This window comes from Elgaria multicarinata, chromosome 9 (genome assembly GCF_023053635.1).
Source record: "Elgaria multicarinata webbii isolate HBS135686 ecotype San Diego chromosome 9, rElgMul1.1.pri, whole genome shotgun sequence".
In the NCBI taxonomy this organism is placed as follows: Eukaryota; Metazoa; Chordata; class Lepidosauria; order Squamata; family Anguidae; genus Elgaria; species Elgaria multicarinata.
The window spans coordinates 49,336,643-49,354,183 of NC_086179.1; the positions used below are offsets into that span (position 1 = coordinate 49,336,643).

Consider the following 17,541-nt stretch of genomic DNA (forward strand, 5'->3'; position numbering starts at 1 on the left):
AGTTTCAAGTGTAACTTTTAGAGGCTAACATCGCTTCAGGGATGAATATAAATACAACACTTTAGATTAACAAGCAAAACCAGCATGTGCTCTGAAAGACAATAATGCAGTCTGCCACAAGATGGAGTGCTGAACGTGCTGCTTTATATAATATAAATGTACAAAAATATCCTCTAGTGCACAATTTCTTATAAGTGAACTTTTTATATGGCCACTAAGACACTAGCATTGATTTATATAGAATATAACGCTGCTGAGACCTTACTTGTAGCATAGGTACAAATCATTTTAGGACCCAGTGCTTAGTGTGTCTTAAGGTACAATCCTATTCATGTTTAGACAGAAAAATATGGCTGGCTGGAGGGATGCTGGGAGTTGTAAAACCTTTTTTTCAGTCTACACATGCATAGAATTCCAAATCAAAATACTGCTGAAACCATCAGAAGTAGAAATATGGTAATCTATTTTAACTCATATTTTATATCCCTTCTCCCACCATGGTCTTTCTTCCAGACACGTAAAGTACTGATTTTTTATAGAAAAAATAGAAGCTGGTGTCATGGATGTTAGTATCTACACACTGTCATTTACCATGGGGAAATTTACAACTGTCTGAGTAGCTGGTTGTTTGAGGAGAATGTTTATCATATCCTTGCTTCCCAGATGTCTGATGAGTAGTAGGGCTATAATAAAAAATGTCCTTATCGTGTTGCTGAATCTGACAACAGATTACCTGTGCAAAAAGTGAAGCTGTTACGAAGAGAGATTCTCATTGATGTAAGAATACAATTAATTCATGCAGGCTGTGGTAAGTTTACCTGTGAAAACAATTGTAATATTTAAGGTGATCCAGAAAAAACAGACAACCTCTAATTAATTTCTAATAGCATTGACACTTGGCTAGTTTTTACCTCTGTATAGCGTATAACTTGAAGTACTTTAGTTAAAAAAACATCTGGCTGCCAGATAAGCAGGCAAATTTGGAATCTTCTCTAGTTTTCTTCTCTAGTATCCTATTGTTATTTTGTGACAGAAGTCTTGTTTCACAGTGTAAAATAAAACCCACAAGTTTGCTCTATTTCCAAAAGCTTTTTTTCAAGTGCAGACAGACCAGGATTGGGTGATCACCTGCTTAATTATAAATTGGGCTGCTGAAATGTTCAAGTAGAACATACTAAGGCGGCCCAATTCCTCCTAATTTCCTCTGTAACCCCTCATCATCTCTGCCAGAGCATCCCACTTTCTCAAATAAATAAAATCCATATGGGGAATGTATGGCCTCTTAGGCCAAGATGGATAGGAGGCAAGGCAGGAGGTTGAGGAATGTCATGTCAGGCGGGGACTGTGGGGCTTGCAAGTGGCCATGTAGCTGAGGAGAAATCTGTGAACGTTTTTTTTTACAGCCCATAGTCATAGGTACTTGCAAGCAGTCATATACTTGGGCTGCCAATGACAGCTCTGCACAGCCAAGGAAAGTGCCTGGCCAGAGTTTCATCCATTAGCTGACTGGAATCACAGGTTAGGGTATCTGTTTCTCTCAAAAAGCTCACTCCATCCCTGATCAGAAGTACTTCACCCAACAAATTATTGTCCAAAGAAAAAGAAAGTAAAACCTGTAACGCTGGGATTAACTTTAGTAATCAGTTTAGCTACTTGAAAGAGCTTCTTTCTGAGTGTAACTCTGAGTGACACATGACCATTTATTTAAGCACATGGATGAAGTTTCACAATGAGATTGACATAACTTCGAAGTGTTTAATTTTGGCAAGGTGTAGAACATCTTCTGCTTTATATTTAAAGATAAGTTTGGATCAGCATGTAAATGGCATATACGCCGTTCTGTTTACACGATTTTAATAGCTATGTAAGCCTCAAAACCATCTGAATATTCATCATAAACAAATTATACCAGCACTCCAATATTATTTACTTGCCACTGTAGTTTAAGTCTCGGGGACAGACTTTTGCAGAAATAAAATCAGTCCCAAGTTATTAGACCTACACAATATTCCTGGCATAACTAAATGCAGTAAGTATTCCAGGTATTACTCATATTTTCATAGCTTTTAACAGTCACTTTAACTTCATCTTCAGCACTTCTTCTACATGTTTGAACACAGCAGGGTCTTCAATGGTTGGACTTATCTAAAGAAATAAGAGCAAAGAATCAAGATACTAGACTGCTAACTCCCATACAATGAATTTTGCCTACTTTTCTTGAAATCAAACAAAACTCACTATTTTCTCATCAAAAGAAAAGTAGCATTGAGAGCAGAGTTTTGTAGTTGCCACCTTATTGTGAATAACTACTATCAATAGATGCATCTCTGCACTGCTTCACAAAACAGTTCTGTAATGCAGAAATAGGTGCAGATGAATGTGACAAGAATGGAATACCAGGTGTATGGAAATGTATCTACCATGTTAATAGCAGATAATAGAGCAAGGATGTTTGGCTGCACTATGTAAACCTATGTGCCTGCTACGGAGTGGAAAATTGCAATTGTCTTTTTGGAGTCAACACAATGGAATTAGTGGCTTCACACAGCATATGGTTTTGGTTAAAGACATATACCACGACAGACGTAGGCATAATTTTAGGGGTAAGGTATTAAGATTATGAAGTTGCAAACAGCTCTGTAAAGAACCAAATATTAAGTGTGTTCATTGTGTGTACAATGTATCACAGTAGTAAAAGAATGCTACTATTCACCTTGTAAGGCTTGCTGTTCACCAGGGAAGAAAGAGTAGACCGTGGTATCTTGCCAGAACGAGTCTTTGGTATCTGTTTGACAAATACTGCTTTCCGGAATGCTGCCACAGGGCCAATATTTTCTCTAACCCTCTTGACAATCTCTTCCACAATCTTTTCCTCTTCAATATCCACTCCTGATAAGGAATGTAAGAGTGCAATTGTTGTAAGTGGTTTTATTCATTTGTATGTTACAATTTTGTTAAAATACCCTGAAGGCTGAAAGCCAAGACTCAGGGTATAAATATGAAAGCAAACATGTTCATATCACCAACCCAAGGCTAGATTCAGCTTTATAAACAGACTGTGCCTCACCATTTCTCAGGACACACAATGCTAATGGAATATGGCCCTTTAAGGAATCCTCCTGGCCCACAACGGCACAATCTGCTACAGCAGTATGGGAGAGAACAGCCTGATGAGAGAACAGAAGAAAATACCTCATTGAACAAATTAGAGTGTCTATATTAATTATCAATTCAGGGTATTTGAAAAAGCCAAAGTCGCAGTCTGTCCCATACTTTGAGTTTCACGTTGAGTACTTACAGTGGAAATAGATGGCCAAGTATTTCTCCATTGTATGATGACTCCTTCATAGTTAGTAACATGCTATGGTGCATTACTTCAAAGATGCATTAGGGATTCCTTGGCAGGCAGCAGGCATTCAACTACTTCACCTACGGTTACTGACAGTGTCTATGCACGATACAGTACTACTGATTTGCTAAGGGCAGAACTTCAACATTTTGTGGGGCTACATTTCTGATCTGTATACTCTTAGTGCAATGTTACACCATTCTTTAATCCCGTGTGACCGGTTCTCAAAATTTAAATTAGTGCAAAATGTAAATGATCTTGTGCCATTTCACTGGAATGTTATATACTGTAACACTTAAGCTAATCACTTAAGTGTTACAGTCTATAATATTGAAGTGAAAAGGCATGAGATCTTTTGCATTTGGCACTGATTCAGTAATACAACTGCTGGGAATGCAGTATTTCAAATTATGACTTTATTTTACCTATCCAACCAATAACACTGTGCATAAACCACAATTATATCTATCATAAAAACTTTTTCACATGAATAATATTGGTTCAGTTGGCTTACATTTCATTGTTTTGTGGGTCTGCATTTGGAATAATAATATGCATAGAACTCTTGCATGTAGATTAAACTATCACTTAACACCATGCTTAAAACCAGAAAGTCTGAAAACCAATACATTATTTAAGAGAATGCAGTGATTTTATGATGTATTCAGCAAAGTAATCACTTGCCTCCTGCTGTATAGTAAACAAACAATGGGAATTAAATAGCTTTTTTCAACAATGCAAGGGAGACAGCACTGCCATGAAGCACAAACAATTCACAAAACAACTTATTTAGCCCAAGTTTTCCTTTCCTAAAAGTCAAGACACAGCATAACGCAGCCTCAATTTACCAATGCCTCACACCAGTTTGCCAGGATGAAGATGCTGTAAAAATAAGACACCTTCACCAAAACAGAGCAAGATTTGAGCAAGTTTTCTAACACTTACTTAAAATGTATAAGTGCAACTTTTTTTAATCTTTGTGGCTCTACTATGCTTTCCCCTAAAACAGGGATGGAAAACATGTGGCCCTCCAGATGTTGGACTGCAAGTCCCATCATCTTTCACTAGTGATTATGCTGGCTAGGGCTGATGGAAGATGCAGTCCATCAACATCTGGAGGGCCAAACATTCCCCACCCGTTTTAGGGGAAAACATAGTAGAACCACAAAGATTCATATAGGCTAGACCAGTGGTTCCCAAAGTGGGTGGTACTGCCCCCTTGGGGACGGTGGGATTGCACAGAGGGGCATTAAGAGGCAAGGGGGTGACAGGGGGGTGCTAAGAGGCAAAGGGGCAGCAGGGGGCGCTCGAGGTGGTATTTTCCGAGAAGCGCCTCTCCAGAAGGTCTTAAAACCCAGGGGCATTTTTTATGTGAGAAGGAGTTTGGACCCAAGCCATATAGGGGAAGAATCCACACATGTATTAATACCATTTAAGAAGAGTCCTTTTAATGGTGAACTGAAATGTTTCAAAAAAACCAAAACGCTAATGAAGAGATGTACCCTGCTTGGTATGCCCCGCCACGCCGGCTGCAAAACGAGGCGTTCACTCTCTTTTCCCTCCCTCCCTTGGCAAGCCTGTGGCGGGTGCTTTGGATTTTGAATAAATATTAAATTAATTGTTACTGTTATTGTTATTATCTCCCTTAGTGGATCATTGAAAACGGCTATTCTGAACAATGATTTTTATAGTGTAGAGTAGAGGGCACTGGGCATGAGTTCATGGAACCAAGGGGGCGGTTACCTGAAAAAGTTTGGGAACCACTGGGCTAGACTGAAAAGGTTCAACCCTGTCAGAAAAAGAAAATGTGAATCTCTATGAAATAGTGCTTCAGTAAGGTTAAGGGGCAATTCATATAAGAGCATTTGTGAAGTTGGAAAGGTACCTGGAAGGGCTGGGGGAGTTGTTAATGTGGTGTTCTAGTTCTGATGAGTATAGATATTACAATTATGTACATATTCACCAGACACAGGAAGGAACTGCCATTGATTTTACCGATTTGGCCATATTACAGGAATAGCGTGAGATAGCATTACATGTAAGCACTTCCTGTTAAGGCACGTGTGATTCTGACTTCATGTGCCCAAGTAGTTGATTATTCCCTGCTCCCAAGAAATCCCTATCTGTCTGTCTGCCTAGTGCATGTATATATTGCTAACAGTTTTTAAGAAATGTTTCCAATTCTAGTTATGGCTGGCAAAATGTCACAACTCCCATGGCTCCTGATTGCTCCTGATTGCAAGGCCAGTATCAGCACACCGCATCCTCAGGAAGCTACCACAGAGCAGCATCCTCATGGGGCCCATCACTGATGACACCCATGGCCCACCTTTTAAACTAAACCCCCCCCCAGCATCAGAAGACTACTATGCCTAGGAGCTACTATTTAAATTCCCTACAATGCCCCTGATATAGCAATGATTCAGAGCATTGGAGGAAATTAAAATACCTGCTCTCACTGGGTGTATAAGAGGCGCAGCCCAGCACTGATCAGAGAGCTGCTGCCTGATGCTCTTGCTACTAGATAGGACACTGACATAGGATGGGGTCCACCATAGGGCACGTTTCCCCCTCAGGCCTGACATCTGTCCCATCCTGGTCCCTTGTCTCCGTTGTTTTCTGAATTTGCGATTTGGGTTCTCATAGTAAATGGGTTTCCTCTAAGCACAACTAAGTCTGGATTGAACTCAGTGTCTTGATTATCCCTATGCTAATCCCCGTTTGATCCTTTTAATGTTTTCATTTCATTTAGTGAGTAGTCCTATGCTGCCTAGACAGTGTCCAAGAGACCATTATTTTGAATTTTCTGATCCAAGGTTAGAGGCAATGCTTCAAACTCGGAGGGGAGAATTGGAGGTCCAAACTCCCTCCTCCTCCTCCTCCTCCTCCCCCCCACAATAGCCAGCGTGGAAAGAATCACTCCAGCTTCTCTCAGGCTCTCGACCTCAGAGAAGAAGAAAAGGGGGCGTTCCAGTGTGAGGGGAGGAGACTGGAGAGGCCAGAATACGAGTTATCCTGAGTCTTATCCAGCCTACTTCCTTCCCTCCCCCTCTGAAGCACCCCAGCTAGATGGGCATCCATCTAAAAATGCATGGCGGGAGGATAGGAAGGCAAAGATTTATCTTAAGAGAAAAACAATCCAACTGACTTGGCTTATTCTTTAATTTTATCTTTATTGCTTACTATCAATATTTACTTGTCTCACCATAAGCCTTTTTTCAATTTTTCATTCAGCCTTTCAAATAATTCTCTGTCCTTTGAAGTATGATCGTGTTATTTTACTTCTTTACTGCTTTCTATTCATTAGTTACTCTAACTTTTCCTTACTCAATCTAAGATGTTATTAACTTTTAAGTGTATTCCTCCTTTGGTCATTCTTCTTTACTTTCATGCTGTTATTCTTCACATGTTTGCAGATAAGTCGATCAGTGTAGAAGAGGTTTCCTGAAATTAAGCAGCTGCTGCTGTGGGCTGCAGACCACTTAAAATGCTTGAAAAAGCCACTGCGCTAGATTACATCTTTGTTGTATTTATTTGTAGTATTTTCAAAAGGATATGCCAGCATTCTTCCCATTGTTAACATTCCTAGGCAAGAACTGGGACAACACATGGTCTCTTGACCATGTTCCTTAGAGCCATTTCTAATAAGCTACCAGTCAGAAACATCTTTCATTGAAATCTAAATATTAGCGGGGCTTTAAATTGTTTTACTAGTATTTTTACAGCTTGTATTACACTCACCTCCTCAATTGCACCTGCTGAAATCCTATGACCTGCAACATTGATCACATCATCCACCCGAGACATGACATACAAATAGCCATCTTCATCCATGTAACCTGCATCCATAGTATCATAAGATCCCTATGAATGAAAGCAGAAAAATGAAAAATGCTTCAGAATATTAGAAATATAAAAAACGATTCCCCACATCCAGAAAAAGTTTAGAACTCAAAAGTTCAAGAGGAAGTACACAAGAACACAGGAAGCTGCCTTATACTGAGCCAAGGTCCATCTAGCTCAGAACTGTCAACACAGACTGGAAGTGACTCTCCAGGGTTTCAGGGCAGGTTCTTTCTCAGCCCTACCTGGAGAGCCTGGGGATCGAACCTGGGACCTTCTGCATGCAAAGCCCGTGCTCTACCACTGAGCTATTGCCCTCCCCATACTGTTCTGCTGAAAACAGACAGATGAGGGAACTGGTGATGCATCATATGCAATCAAAGAAAGAAAGGTGGTATTCCATAATCTACTGAACTAAGGTGCTTCTGGATAAGGTTTTTATGATGCCATCACCCTGCCTCATTCACAGAATTGAATTGGGGGAGGGGGGGTACGGACATCATCTTCCAGTTGTAACCTTTCCATGCTTTCTCACTACTGATACCAACTTTTTTCTGACTGCTGAAAATCAATTAAGGAGAAAAAGACGAAGTAGCTGCACAATGTCATTTGACTGGTATGGTTAAGAGCACTCCATCTGGAAGCATCCCCCGAGGTAATTTATTATATGTTTAGTTCATTTTAACACTTCTTACTGGATATTTTTGAAAATATAATTCCTCGTACAGCTCCTCATTTTTCCAAAGACCTAAAAACGCTCCTGGAGGCAAAGGCAACCTGTTATTTAAAAAATAAAAACATACAAAGGGTGAGAACAAGAAGATCAAGGATAATAGAAACAAATGCTAGGAAAACTCATAAGAACATGTTAAGCATACAAGATGGGAGACCTATTTCTGTAAAAAAAAAATATTAGGCAAAGAGATTCAGAAACAAGAGGCTTTGCTAACCTAAATGTGTTAACAAAAGAAGGCATTTTTCAAGGGGGATCCAGGATCTGCCTTCCATGAATGGAAGGGTTCTGCTTATCAAAGGTGCCTCCATGAAATTTTCAGGGATCCCTTCTCTGACCCTGCACCATCTGATTCAGCAGGGCTCGCCCACTACCTTGCAGAGCTGGAGGGGTTGCTGTGGGGGAGGGGAGGAAATCTGCTTGTGCAGCTTAGTTGCATGCGGCTAAATCAGGATCCAGCTCAACATTATAAAGTTGATAGTGCTTAATGACAACAAGGTTAAAATAATGTATAGTTCAGGAGATGGCCTATGCTAGAAAGGCTGTAACCAAACAAGGGCCCCTGTTTACATATCTGGTGGAGGTGGCCAAGGAAGAAAACCTTCTTGGGGAGGTTTTTAACAATTTTCATTATTTTCTACAAAGAAATAGAAAAAAAGACAAAGAAAGAAAGCATAACTAACAATATAATACACTACATCTAATAAAAACACATCTACAAAACATATAAGGCCATATTCCATTTGAGGCAATCTTCATGTCAGACATATAGGCTGTCAATAACTTCACTAGCCAGCCCAGTGTTATATAAAGACCACAGTTTATATTTAAAAAAACCCCAAAACAAATACAACATTCTTTTGCAACTCTTGTATATACTCAGTCCAATACGAACGAAGTTGATTTTTCTCTTACTAATGCTGTAAGCTTGGCCATCCCCACCAGCTCTCCACATTCTTCTAGCAAGCAAGAACAAGAAATTGTATGTGTTACTTACACACACACACACACACACACACACACACACACACTAATCAGAATCCGTCCCAAACACTTCAAAAAGATTGCTACTCAATTCAATACATGGCAACAATATGCTAATCAGATACAAAAATACAGTTCATTCCTTCTCAAAGCATAGATAATTCCTGATCTCATCTGCTTTCAGCCATTACCTTTGACGGCTTATTTGAACAAAGGCACCCAGAAAGTGCAGCCTGAAAACGAAACTGCTCTTGCAAAAATGGGCAAGAGAAAAACAAACCGAAAACTGGGAGAACAAACTGCAGTTTGTTGGCTTATCTGCAAGAAAATTGATGGCTAAAATTTATGTTAACCAAATCATGGTTAACATAAACCACAGCTTAGCATTATGTGTGATAGCGCAGGGGGAAGAAGAGAGGCATGGGTACAGTGATATCCGTTTTTAAAGTTGCGAGAATTGTGTTTAGTTAGAACATGAAAATACCAGTGTTAAAGAGGGTGGCCAAACTCCCTCAGGTGAGTGGTCAGTAACAAAGCCCTCTCTACAGACTTTCACAGAATCTCATCTATCTCAACAACAAATGCTCACCTTGAATTCACTTTACTGTTAAGACACTACCATAAATCAACGAGTAGGAGTCTCAAAAACTACAAACGGATGTTTTCCAGAAAACTAATCAATATTCTTCAAGCTTTCATCGACAATACCAGGAAATTTGACCTTAGAATTTATGCCCCCAAAATACCACTAAAAATCCCTCCGAAAGTCTTTTGAGGCTAGAAAAGGGAGAAAGAGAGCCACTCTCCATGTCACTGCTGCAGCAGGTGGATGGATGGAAAGAAGCAAGAGGTCTCACAAACCAACTAAAAAACATTGTGAGGCTGTCTCGGGTTCAATTTACACTTTGCCTTAAATCTAGTTCACCACCACAAAGCAGGGACACTTGGTATCGACACTCTTTCCACACTCACATTATCCATTGCTAATGCAATGGGGAAATAGTGCATGTCAAGACAATTCTAACCTCTAGGCAGGAATGCTACTATAGAGAAGCGTCGTAAAAGTTAAGCAAGCTTACATTTCCTTAGCTCTTGGTACTGCAGCTCCTAAGGCTTCTTTTCCTACATACGTTCTTCCTGTCAAGAGTCCACAGCTCCTCCTGTTTCTAGACCATGTTTTCTAATCTACATCTTCCCCCTATCTGTCTCTCAGACCTCTGTTCCTCACTTCACTGCATAACGTGTCTCCTTCCTTCAACCCTAAAGCCACTTCCACTTCTGGCTTCCTTACCCCTTAGCTTCCCACTCTCTCTTCCCATTCAGCTTCAGATCCCAGTCTACCTACCCCACACTGTCTGTCCTGTTTCAGTCTCAATCCAACTGACTTTTACCATCCTTCACAGAAGACTCTGTGGACATTGTGTTCCAAATAACTCCATTCTGTCTCAAAAAGCTTGAGCAGTTAGAATGTCTGTAAGAATTCAACACATCCACAGCTAACTGAAGCCACAAAATCCCTTAACTCATTATATTACTGCTGCAAAGTATGGTTATAGCTTAAAGTTGATCCTAGTTTTGGGGGCTACAACACATCATAAGGCTGGAGGATAAGAGGCACCAAGGATGTACTGAACCTTGGCTTCTAATTTCTGTTGAGCAGATTCAATGGACACTTTCAAGCGGAGCAGGAATATAGTTTTGCATTACTCCATTTCAGTACATATCTATATCAAATGAAAGCCTCAGGAAATAGAAGTTACCCTGTATGCTTGCAGGGTACTAACAGAATAATAATTTATAACTGATAACATAGCTGAACCTTTGATTTATTTAACTGTCTAAAAAGTCCTTGTGACAGAGAAGAAGGACAATTCTCACTGACACAGTCATTAACGATTCCCCTACAGCTTTTTTTTCGTTTTTGTTCTCCTTCTTTCAGTTTAACCATTAAGAGAACCTGTCACATCTCAGAACACAAATGCACTTTCACCCATATGCAATTCAAAAATTAGAACAGCTAATATGTATTAGAGCAACAACACAAAAGGTGTTAAGTGAATTCCATCTGGTGATTTGCAACAGAGCTACTTTTAGTGAAACAGAAATAGATATGCATACGTTACCAGTAATTGAAAATACAAGAGTGTGTAAGGACATTTTGTATTTTATGAGCCCATGGAACACTGCATGTTAGTGCTGTGCCAAAAAACTTGATTATTCCATTTTCGCCGTTTCATGGAGGGAAAACCAAAACTCTGACAAAAGAGACTGGGAGAAGTAAGAATTTTGGAGAATTTTCTCCATGGGGAGAACTTCTAATTATTTATTTATTTAATCTGGCACTTGCAAGAGCCCAGGAGTTCTTCCTGAATGCCTATTGGAGAGGGTGAGGTCACAGGGTATCCAACAGGCATTCAGGAAGAATTGGCAGGCTCCTCCAAGTGCTGGGGGTGGTTTTTTTTTAAAAAAAAGCAAACCAGAAGACCCCAAAGTAACCAGCTACAGTTTTAAAAGGTATGTAAAAATGCTGTCCCCCTCCCCAAGGATAACATTCTCCCTAATTCTTCTCATCCCACCAAAAGGGGCAGAAAAAACATGTCTCTTTCACAGGGAGAGAAAAGGTTCCCAAAAATAGGGGGGCTGGATTTGGCACAGCACTAAAAGTAAGTAATATAAAGATATAGAGATTTTTTAATGATGTTCCCTCCATTTACTTTCACTTCTATGTATAAATATTTACCAGATATTTGAGACTACTCAAATTTAACAGTCCTGTGGCACTTCAGAGACCAATTGGGTTGTTTATCGTGTCATGAATATGCTAGTCACTGCACATATTGTCTCTTTTATGCTACAGACTAACATGGCTTCAATGTTGGAATGAAGACTACTACAAGACCCTTAAGATTAAGACCTCTCTTGAGTCAACAGTATATTAACACTGCCTGAAAGGCTGAGGCTGCACTTAGCATTTCTTAGTATGAAACCAAGAAACAGGAATTAATTCCTCAGGTTGATATGTTTCCAGCTTTACACCTATGGAGAGTATATATTTTATATTCTAACAAAACAATACTGAACTTACATCATATTTCATCGTCAATCAAATGCACAGGAAAAAAAGATGGAGGATCATTATTATTTCTAACTATTAAATCAGCATGTCACTCTAAACTCTAAGCACTCTGAAAATTTTCATAAATTATAGATGTTCTATAACAACTCCATCTTCTCCACCCACCCAACCCAACATGAAATCTCCCGGGAAAATCTTGATAGAATTAGGGCACAATCCGATGGTTACTGGGAGGGCATCCCATGGGACGTAGGATTCTGCAGAACTATCGCTCTGTGTGTGTGTGCGCATGTGAAGAGGAGGTTGTCTGCCATCAAAAGCCTCCTCATAACAGCCAGGTCTGCTGCTGTTGATTCTCATGTGCTCCTATAGTAGAGCGGGCAAAAAGAGGGCATTCCAGCGGTATGTAAAGGGTGGGTCAGGAGAAGCTTTGGATCCAGCAAACGTGATAGAGGTGTACAAAATTATGCATGGTGTGGAGAATGTGGATAGTGAGACATTTTTCCCTTTCTCATAATACTAGATCTTCATCTCATGAAGCTGATTGGTGGGAGATTCAGGACAGATTAAAGGAAGGACTTCTTCACATAGTACATAAACTATGGAATTCACTACCACAAGATGTGGTGATGGCCACCAATTTGGATGGCTTTAAAAAGAGAAGGCTAGCAATGGCTACTAGTCCTGATGGCTAAGTGCAACATCCAATAGGAGGCAGTAAGACTACATACACTAGTTCTTGGGGAACATGGGTGGGAGGGTGCTGCTGCACCGTGACCTACTTGTGGTTCCCTGGTCAATAGCTGGTTGGCCACTGCGTGAACAGAATGCTGGACTTGATGGACCCTTGATCTGATCCAGCATGGCTCTTCTTCTTATGTTCTTATTCCCATCTCATTCCCCAAGAACAAAAGATGAAATTATGCCAGCCCTGAGACTGGTGTACATACTTCCCATCCCATTGGGACAAACTGAAAGGTAATTCTACAAACAGGAAAAACAACACCAATGAAAGGTATGGGGGTGGAGATGCTGCCTTCCCTCTGGCCCTGCTGGTGCATACCTGGCAGGGCTTTGGATCTGGTGGTTCCTCCATCACCAAGTCTCCTGCCTCCATTGGCTTAGTTTGCCTGCCTCACTTCAAAGTGCTAAAATGTGTGTTGACCTAAAAAGATCATACCAAATGGATCCGTTTTTGTCTTACGTATGTGCAATCTCTAAGGAATTTAACAAGCTCCTTGTTACAAATTATCTGTAGGCATTAAAGATAACAGGAATATAATGGGAATATAAATATTGCCAGTTATGTTTGACAAGCAAAAAAAAAAAGGGCACAAATATATTTTGTATGCACAGATAAATGTACACTAACATACATTTCATCTTCTTTCATGGATGAAAACAACAATTATTCAAAATATGTCATATCTGTGATATGGGAATCACCAACATCCCCTTCGCTGTTAAGTATTGTACTGTTATGAACCTGAGGATGTTATTCATCACATTAGGCAACACTTAGGTCCAAAAAGAAAACATGTAAAGCAGTTTGTGATCATTGTCTTGTCAACTTCTACAAAAGCAAGAATGTCTCAGAGCATTGGTTAAACCTATATTGTGCAAACAATTAATAACGGGAATGCAGAAAAGATGAAGGCTAAAGTTAAAAAGCAGTAATCAGCTAAGCAAAAGAATAGTCACCTCAAGTATTACCTGTCAATCAGCCCAAACATGCAAATGGCCTGTACCACGGTAGCAGAAACTTAATGAGATCCTAAGCAGAAGCAGCGGAAACTGAAAAGAGTAGGAAAGCAAAAGAGAGACAAGATATCCAGTCAGTGCTCCTGTTGTGCGGAAGACGCTATCTGAGATGTTTCTCTTTAAACGGATGGCTGGTTCTCATGATCCTACAAGGGTGGAGAAGCAAAAGTCCAAAACACAACATGCTTATATTGAACAATCACAATGGGGAAATAATGGGCTGATTCCTATATAATGTGTCATTTGTTATGAAAATCAATGATAGATATGTGAAAATCACTGAAGTGAGGGTTAGTAACCTTTGTGAATTTTCCAGAATGCGTAGGAAGGATAGGAAACTAGATCCTTCATTTGCTCCTTGTCACCAGATCATCCTAAAAAAGTACGGCATGTTGCAAAGAACTCCTGACAAGACAATTATTATGCCAGAGTCTCTGAAGTATTAACAACCCCTTCATGCATGCTACTCATGAAGGAGGCCCATTTGTTGAAAGATGCAGAACCTCTGTTCTCACCCCAATATTGCGTGCCTTCCCTAACCCCGATCCCAAAGCCTGTGTGTTCAGCACAGACCTTTACTTTCAATTCTAATTAAGCTCCATGTGGAATTCTTAAGTGAGGATTGGCTTTTGTGTATTCTTTAGTGGAACAGTTATAGACACTGTAGTAGATCAATGAAGCAGCAAGCAGCCTTTGCAATATGCCCTAATAAACCAAACATGTCATTCCATGGGAACTGTATGTTGGCAGATCAAAACATTTCAAACTCCATCTTCAAACTGAGCAAAATAAAAGAATAAACTTATTTTATTCACAATAAACTTATTTTAACTAGGAGGTCCTGGTCTTCCATACTGGAGGTAGGGAAATCATGTATGAAGTCAGCATCAATAACTATATTCATCTCATTGTTCAATCACACTTTTATATTTGTGGCCACCCTCATTCCTCCACCCCATTTCACTAATTACAAATCTCTTGGTAAATTATGGGTTGCTTACTTCACCACAATATTTCCTAAAGTCTTCGCTTTTACGGGTTGCTTGTTGTCATCCAGAATCATCACTGCAATGAGAGGGCATAACAAAAGGTCACAAAAACAAGAGGGTTTTTTTTCCTGCCTCTCAATTCTTAACTAGTTGTTTTCAACACAGGGGCATTTCAAGCTTAATTGCCATGGCAAACACAACTGAAGAAAGCAATTACAAACAGTTCCATCTCCTAATTAGGTTATCTTAAGGCTCTTGTTTGCATACCAGATTGAAAAATAAGTTTTAAGTTGAAGATTTGACTCAGAGGAAAGTTGAAATGGAATTTAAATTCACTTCTTTAAAAAACAAAAAAACCCAAGAAAATAAAATAAAGAAACTTTTTCAGAGTTTGTGTAAGATGCACACACACACACACACACACACACACACACACACACACAGAGCAAAGCAAAACCAAAAAAAAAAGCGCAAGATGTGTGTTTTGGTGTGTATTTGCAAAGACCCTTCTTAATCACCCTTTCTCCCATGGCACAGGGACATAACAGTCTCAGATAATGAACCATAGGAGAAAAACCACTGGGTGTGCACACTCCCCACTTGCTCCTCCCCTTCCCTCCTATGCTGCCATTGGAGCTTTTGTCATGGTTAGTTTAAACCACAGGTTCTCAGTTTAAATGCAACAGGATACTGTGGGTTTAAGCTACAACAGAAGAACACAACCCAGCATGCAAATGGAGAAGGGAAGCGGGAACTCACAAGTATGACACTCATTCTTGGCTTAATAAACCATGCTTTATTAAGTACAATTATGTCTGAACTAGTTATTAGCCTCATAATTATTGGTCTTACTTCTTTACTTTATAATGTCACAAGTTAGCTGAGCATAACTTGTGAAAGTGAAATGGTCATAAAGTGATCTTAATTACATTTCAAGAGCAGATCTAATTTCTGGATATTCTTGGTCAAACCATAGTTTTAAGTTATGAAAAAATTGCAGCATTCTTAATCTTAAAATTGCACATGTTCTGTTCTCCCTTCAGTTGTCTTGCAGACCAGAGGCAGCTACTTACACTGGTTCAAAGCCTATATTTCCTACAGCTAAAATAAAAATGCTGAACGTTAAAGATAATGTGCTTAGCATTCCTTTCAAATATCAGCTTCTGCAGAAGACTACCTTCCTGATAAAAGGCAAGTTTAAATTTAACACTTGCAGAGCTCAATAGGCATTTTGGTTCATAAGACTTGTTTGTGGCGGTCACTTGATATCCTTACACACTGTAAATATGAATATGGTATTTAATGTACAAAAATAAAATAAAACAGTATCTGAAATACACACATACATTCAGTGCTTAAATCATAGGCTTTATAGAGTGTATGGAGCGTTTGATGAAGACAAATGCATCTTGATTTCAAGGTTCCTTGTGTTTGTTTATATGGGCATTCTGACACAGATACGATGTTCCCACAACAACAAGGCATCCAGTTCAGTACAAGTCAGCACATGTATCCCCATTATGTGCTGGAGTTGCCCAGACTTTGCCATAATCAACAAAACTCACTGAGAGCTCATGCACACACAAGGCATTTGAGAAAGTCTGGACTACAAATAGTTAACCTTTCCTCTTTCACATGCAGACCTCAGCAGGATCTATGGTACTGCTTTATAACGGTATTGACAACTGTTGAAGCCCATGAGACATGTTTTCAAACTGCTTTCAAAGTGTTATATCCTGCTTGGTGTAGATCTGCCTCCAGTTTGCCCTATGTGAGTGTTCATGTACAAGGTAGAAGCAGTGTTAGATTTCTGTATTCATCTTTACCCATTCTCCCACTGCAGTTCAACCCATAACTGTCTCTCTTGGGGTTTTGTGAATACAGAACAGATGATCCATATATGGTAACATAAAATGGGGTGATGGATATTAACATAGATGGATTTAAAGGGGGATGAGTTAAAACCATAAAGGATAAGTCATCTCCAGCAGCCATTCCAGCTAAGGGAGATGAGAGCAGGGCCATTCCACCAACCCTACTGAAGACCTCCTTCATGAAGGCTCCTCCTCCCTCAACTGTCACCACCAGCAGCCATTCCAGCAGGCTGAGCTGGGGGATGGGAAGGAGGGGGGCCATTGCACCAGCCCTGCTAAGAGAATTAATTCCCCCATCCCTTTTTCCATGTGTGTCATGTCTTTTTTAGATTTTAAGCCTGTTTGTAGGGACTGTCTTGTTTAATTGATTATATGTAAGCCCTCCTGGAGCCTTTTTGGTTCAGGAATGGCATAAAATACTATATATAATAACTATATGTCCTGGGATACTCTTGGCAAGTTGCAAACAAAAACTGAACTAACATACATCTATGATGTGCCTGCTGGTAATGTTGAATATAGGTTATTGCAGCGTTAGAAAACTAATGGAGCACGGTATAATTTCTAAACTGGAAAAGAACAGAGTAAGAACAAGAAAAATGGCTTCATGGCAACCTATCTGGAGATGTTGCTGTGGAACAGGAATATTGAAGCAGCCAAACAAACCAGATCAAGTCTAGGCTTGGGCCTCAGTTGTCAAATATAGCAGCATTTCAGTTTTAAATACAGTTGTCTTGTTTCACCTTGTGAAGAACCAAGTGCTTAAAGAGGATTACAAGTCTGTATTGTATCTTAACTGCACATATTCTGCAACTTTACCATTGTATCCTGGCACCAATTTTCCTGTCTGTCCTGGAGGAGGTGTTAAAGAGTTTCCCAAGCCAACGCAGGAAGCTGTTATTGGAGATCCTGTTTCTGCAATGCAAGAGAAA

At 39.8% G+C, this 17,541-nt stretch overlaps 1 protein-coding gene across 2 annotated transcripts in view; it reads right to left on the reverse strand.

Annotated features, from left to right (window-relative positions):
- Positions 1–1,680: 1,680 nt before the first annotated feature.
- Positions 1,681–17,541, reverse strand: part of ACSS3 (acyl-CoA synthetase short chain family member 3) — a 60,558-nt gene continuing 44,697 nt past the window's right edge. For both annotated transcript variants that reach the window (XM_063133832.1, XM_063133833.1), the window contains 7 exons: positions 17,429–17,524; positions 14,748–14,811; positions 7,888–7,969; positions 7,091–7,213; positions 3,068–3,167; positions 2,714–2,889; positions 1,681–2,145 (listed from right to left, as the gene is read on the reverse strand). In XM_063133832.1, the coding sequence (XP_062989902.1) occupies positions 2,074–2,145; positions 2,714–2,889; positions 3,068–3,167; positions 7,091–7,213; positions 7,888–7,969; positions 14,748–14,811; positions 17,429–17,524 (713 nt within the window). In that variant the 3' untranslated portion in view covers positions 1,681–2,073. The remainder of the gene's footprint in view (positions 2,146–2,713; positions 2,890–3,067; positions 3,168–7,090; positions 7,214–7,887; positions 7,970–14,747; positions 14,812–17,428; positions 17,525–17,541) is intronic.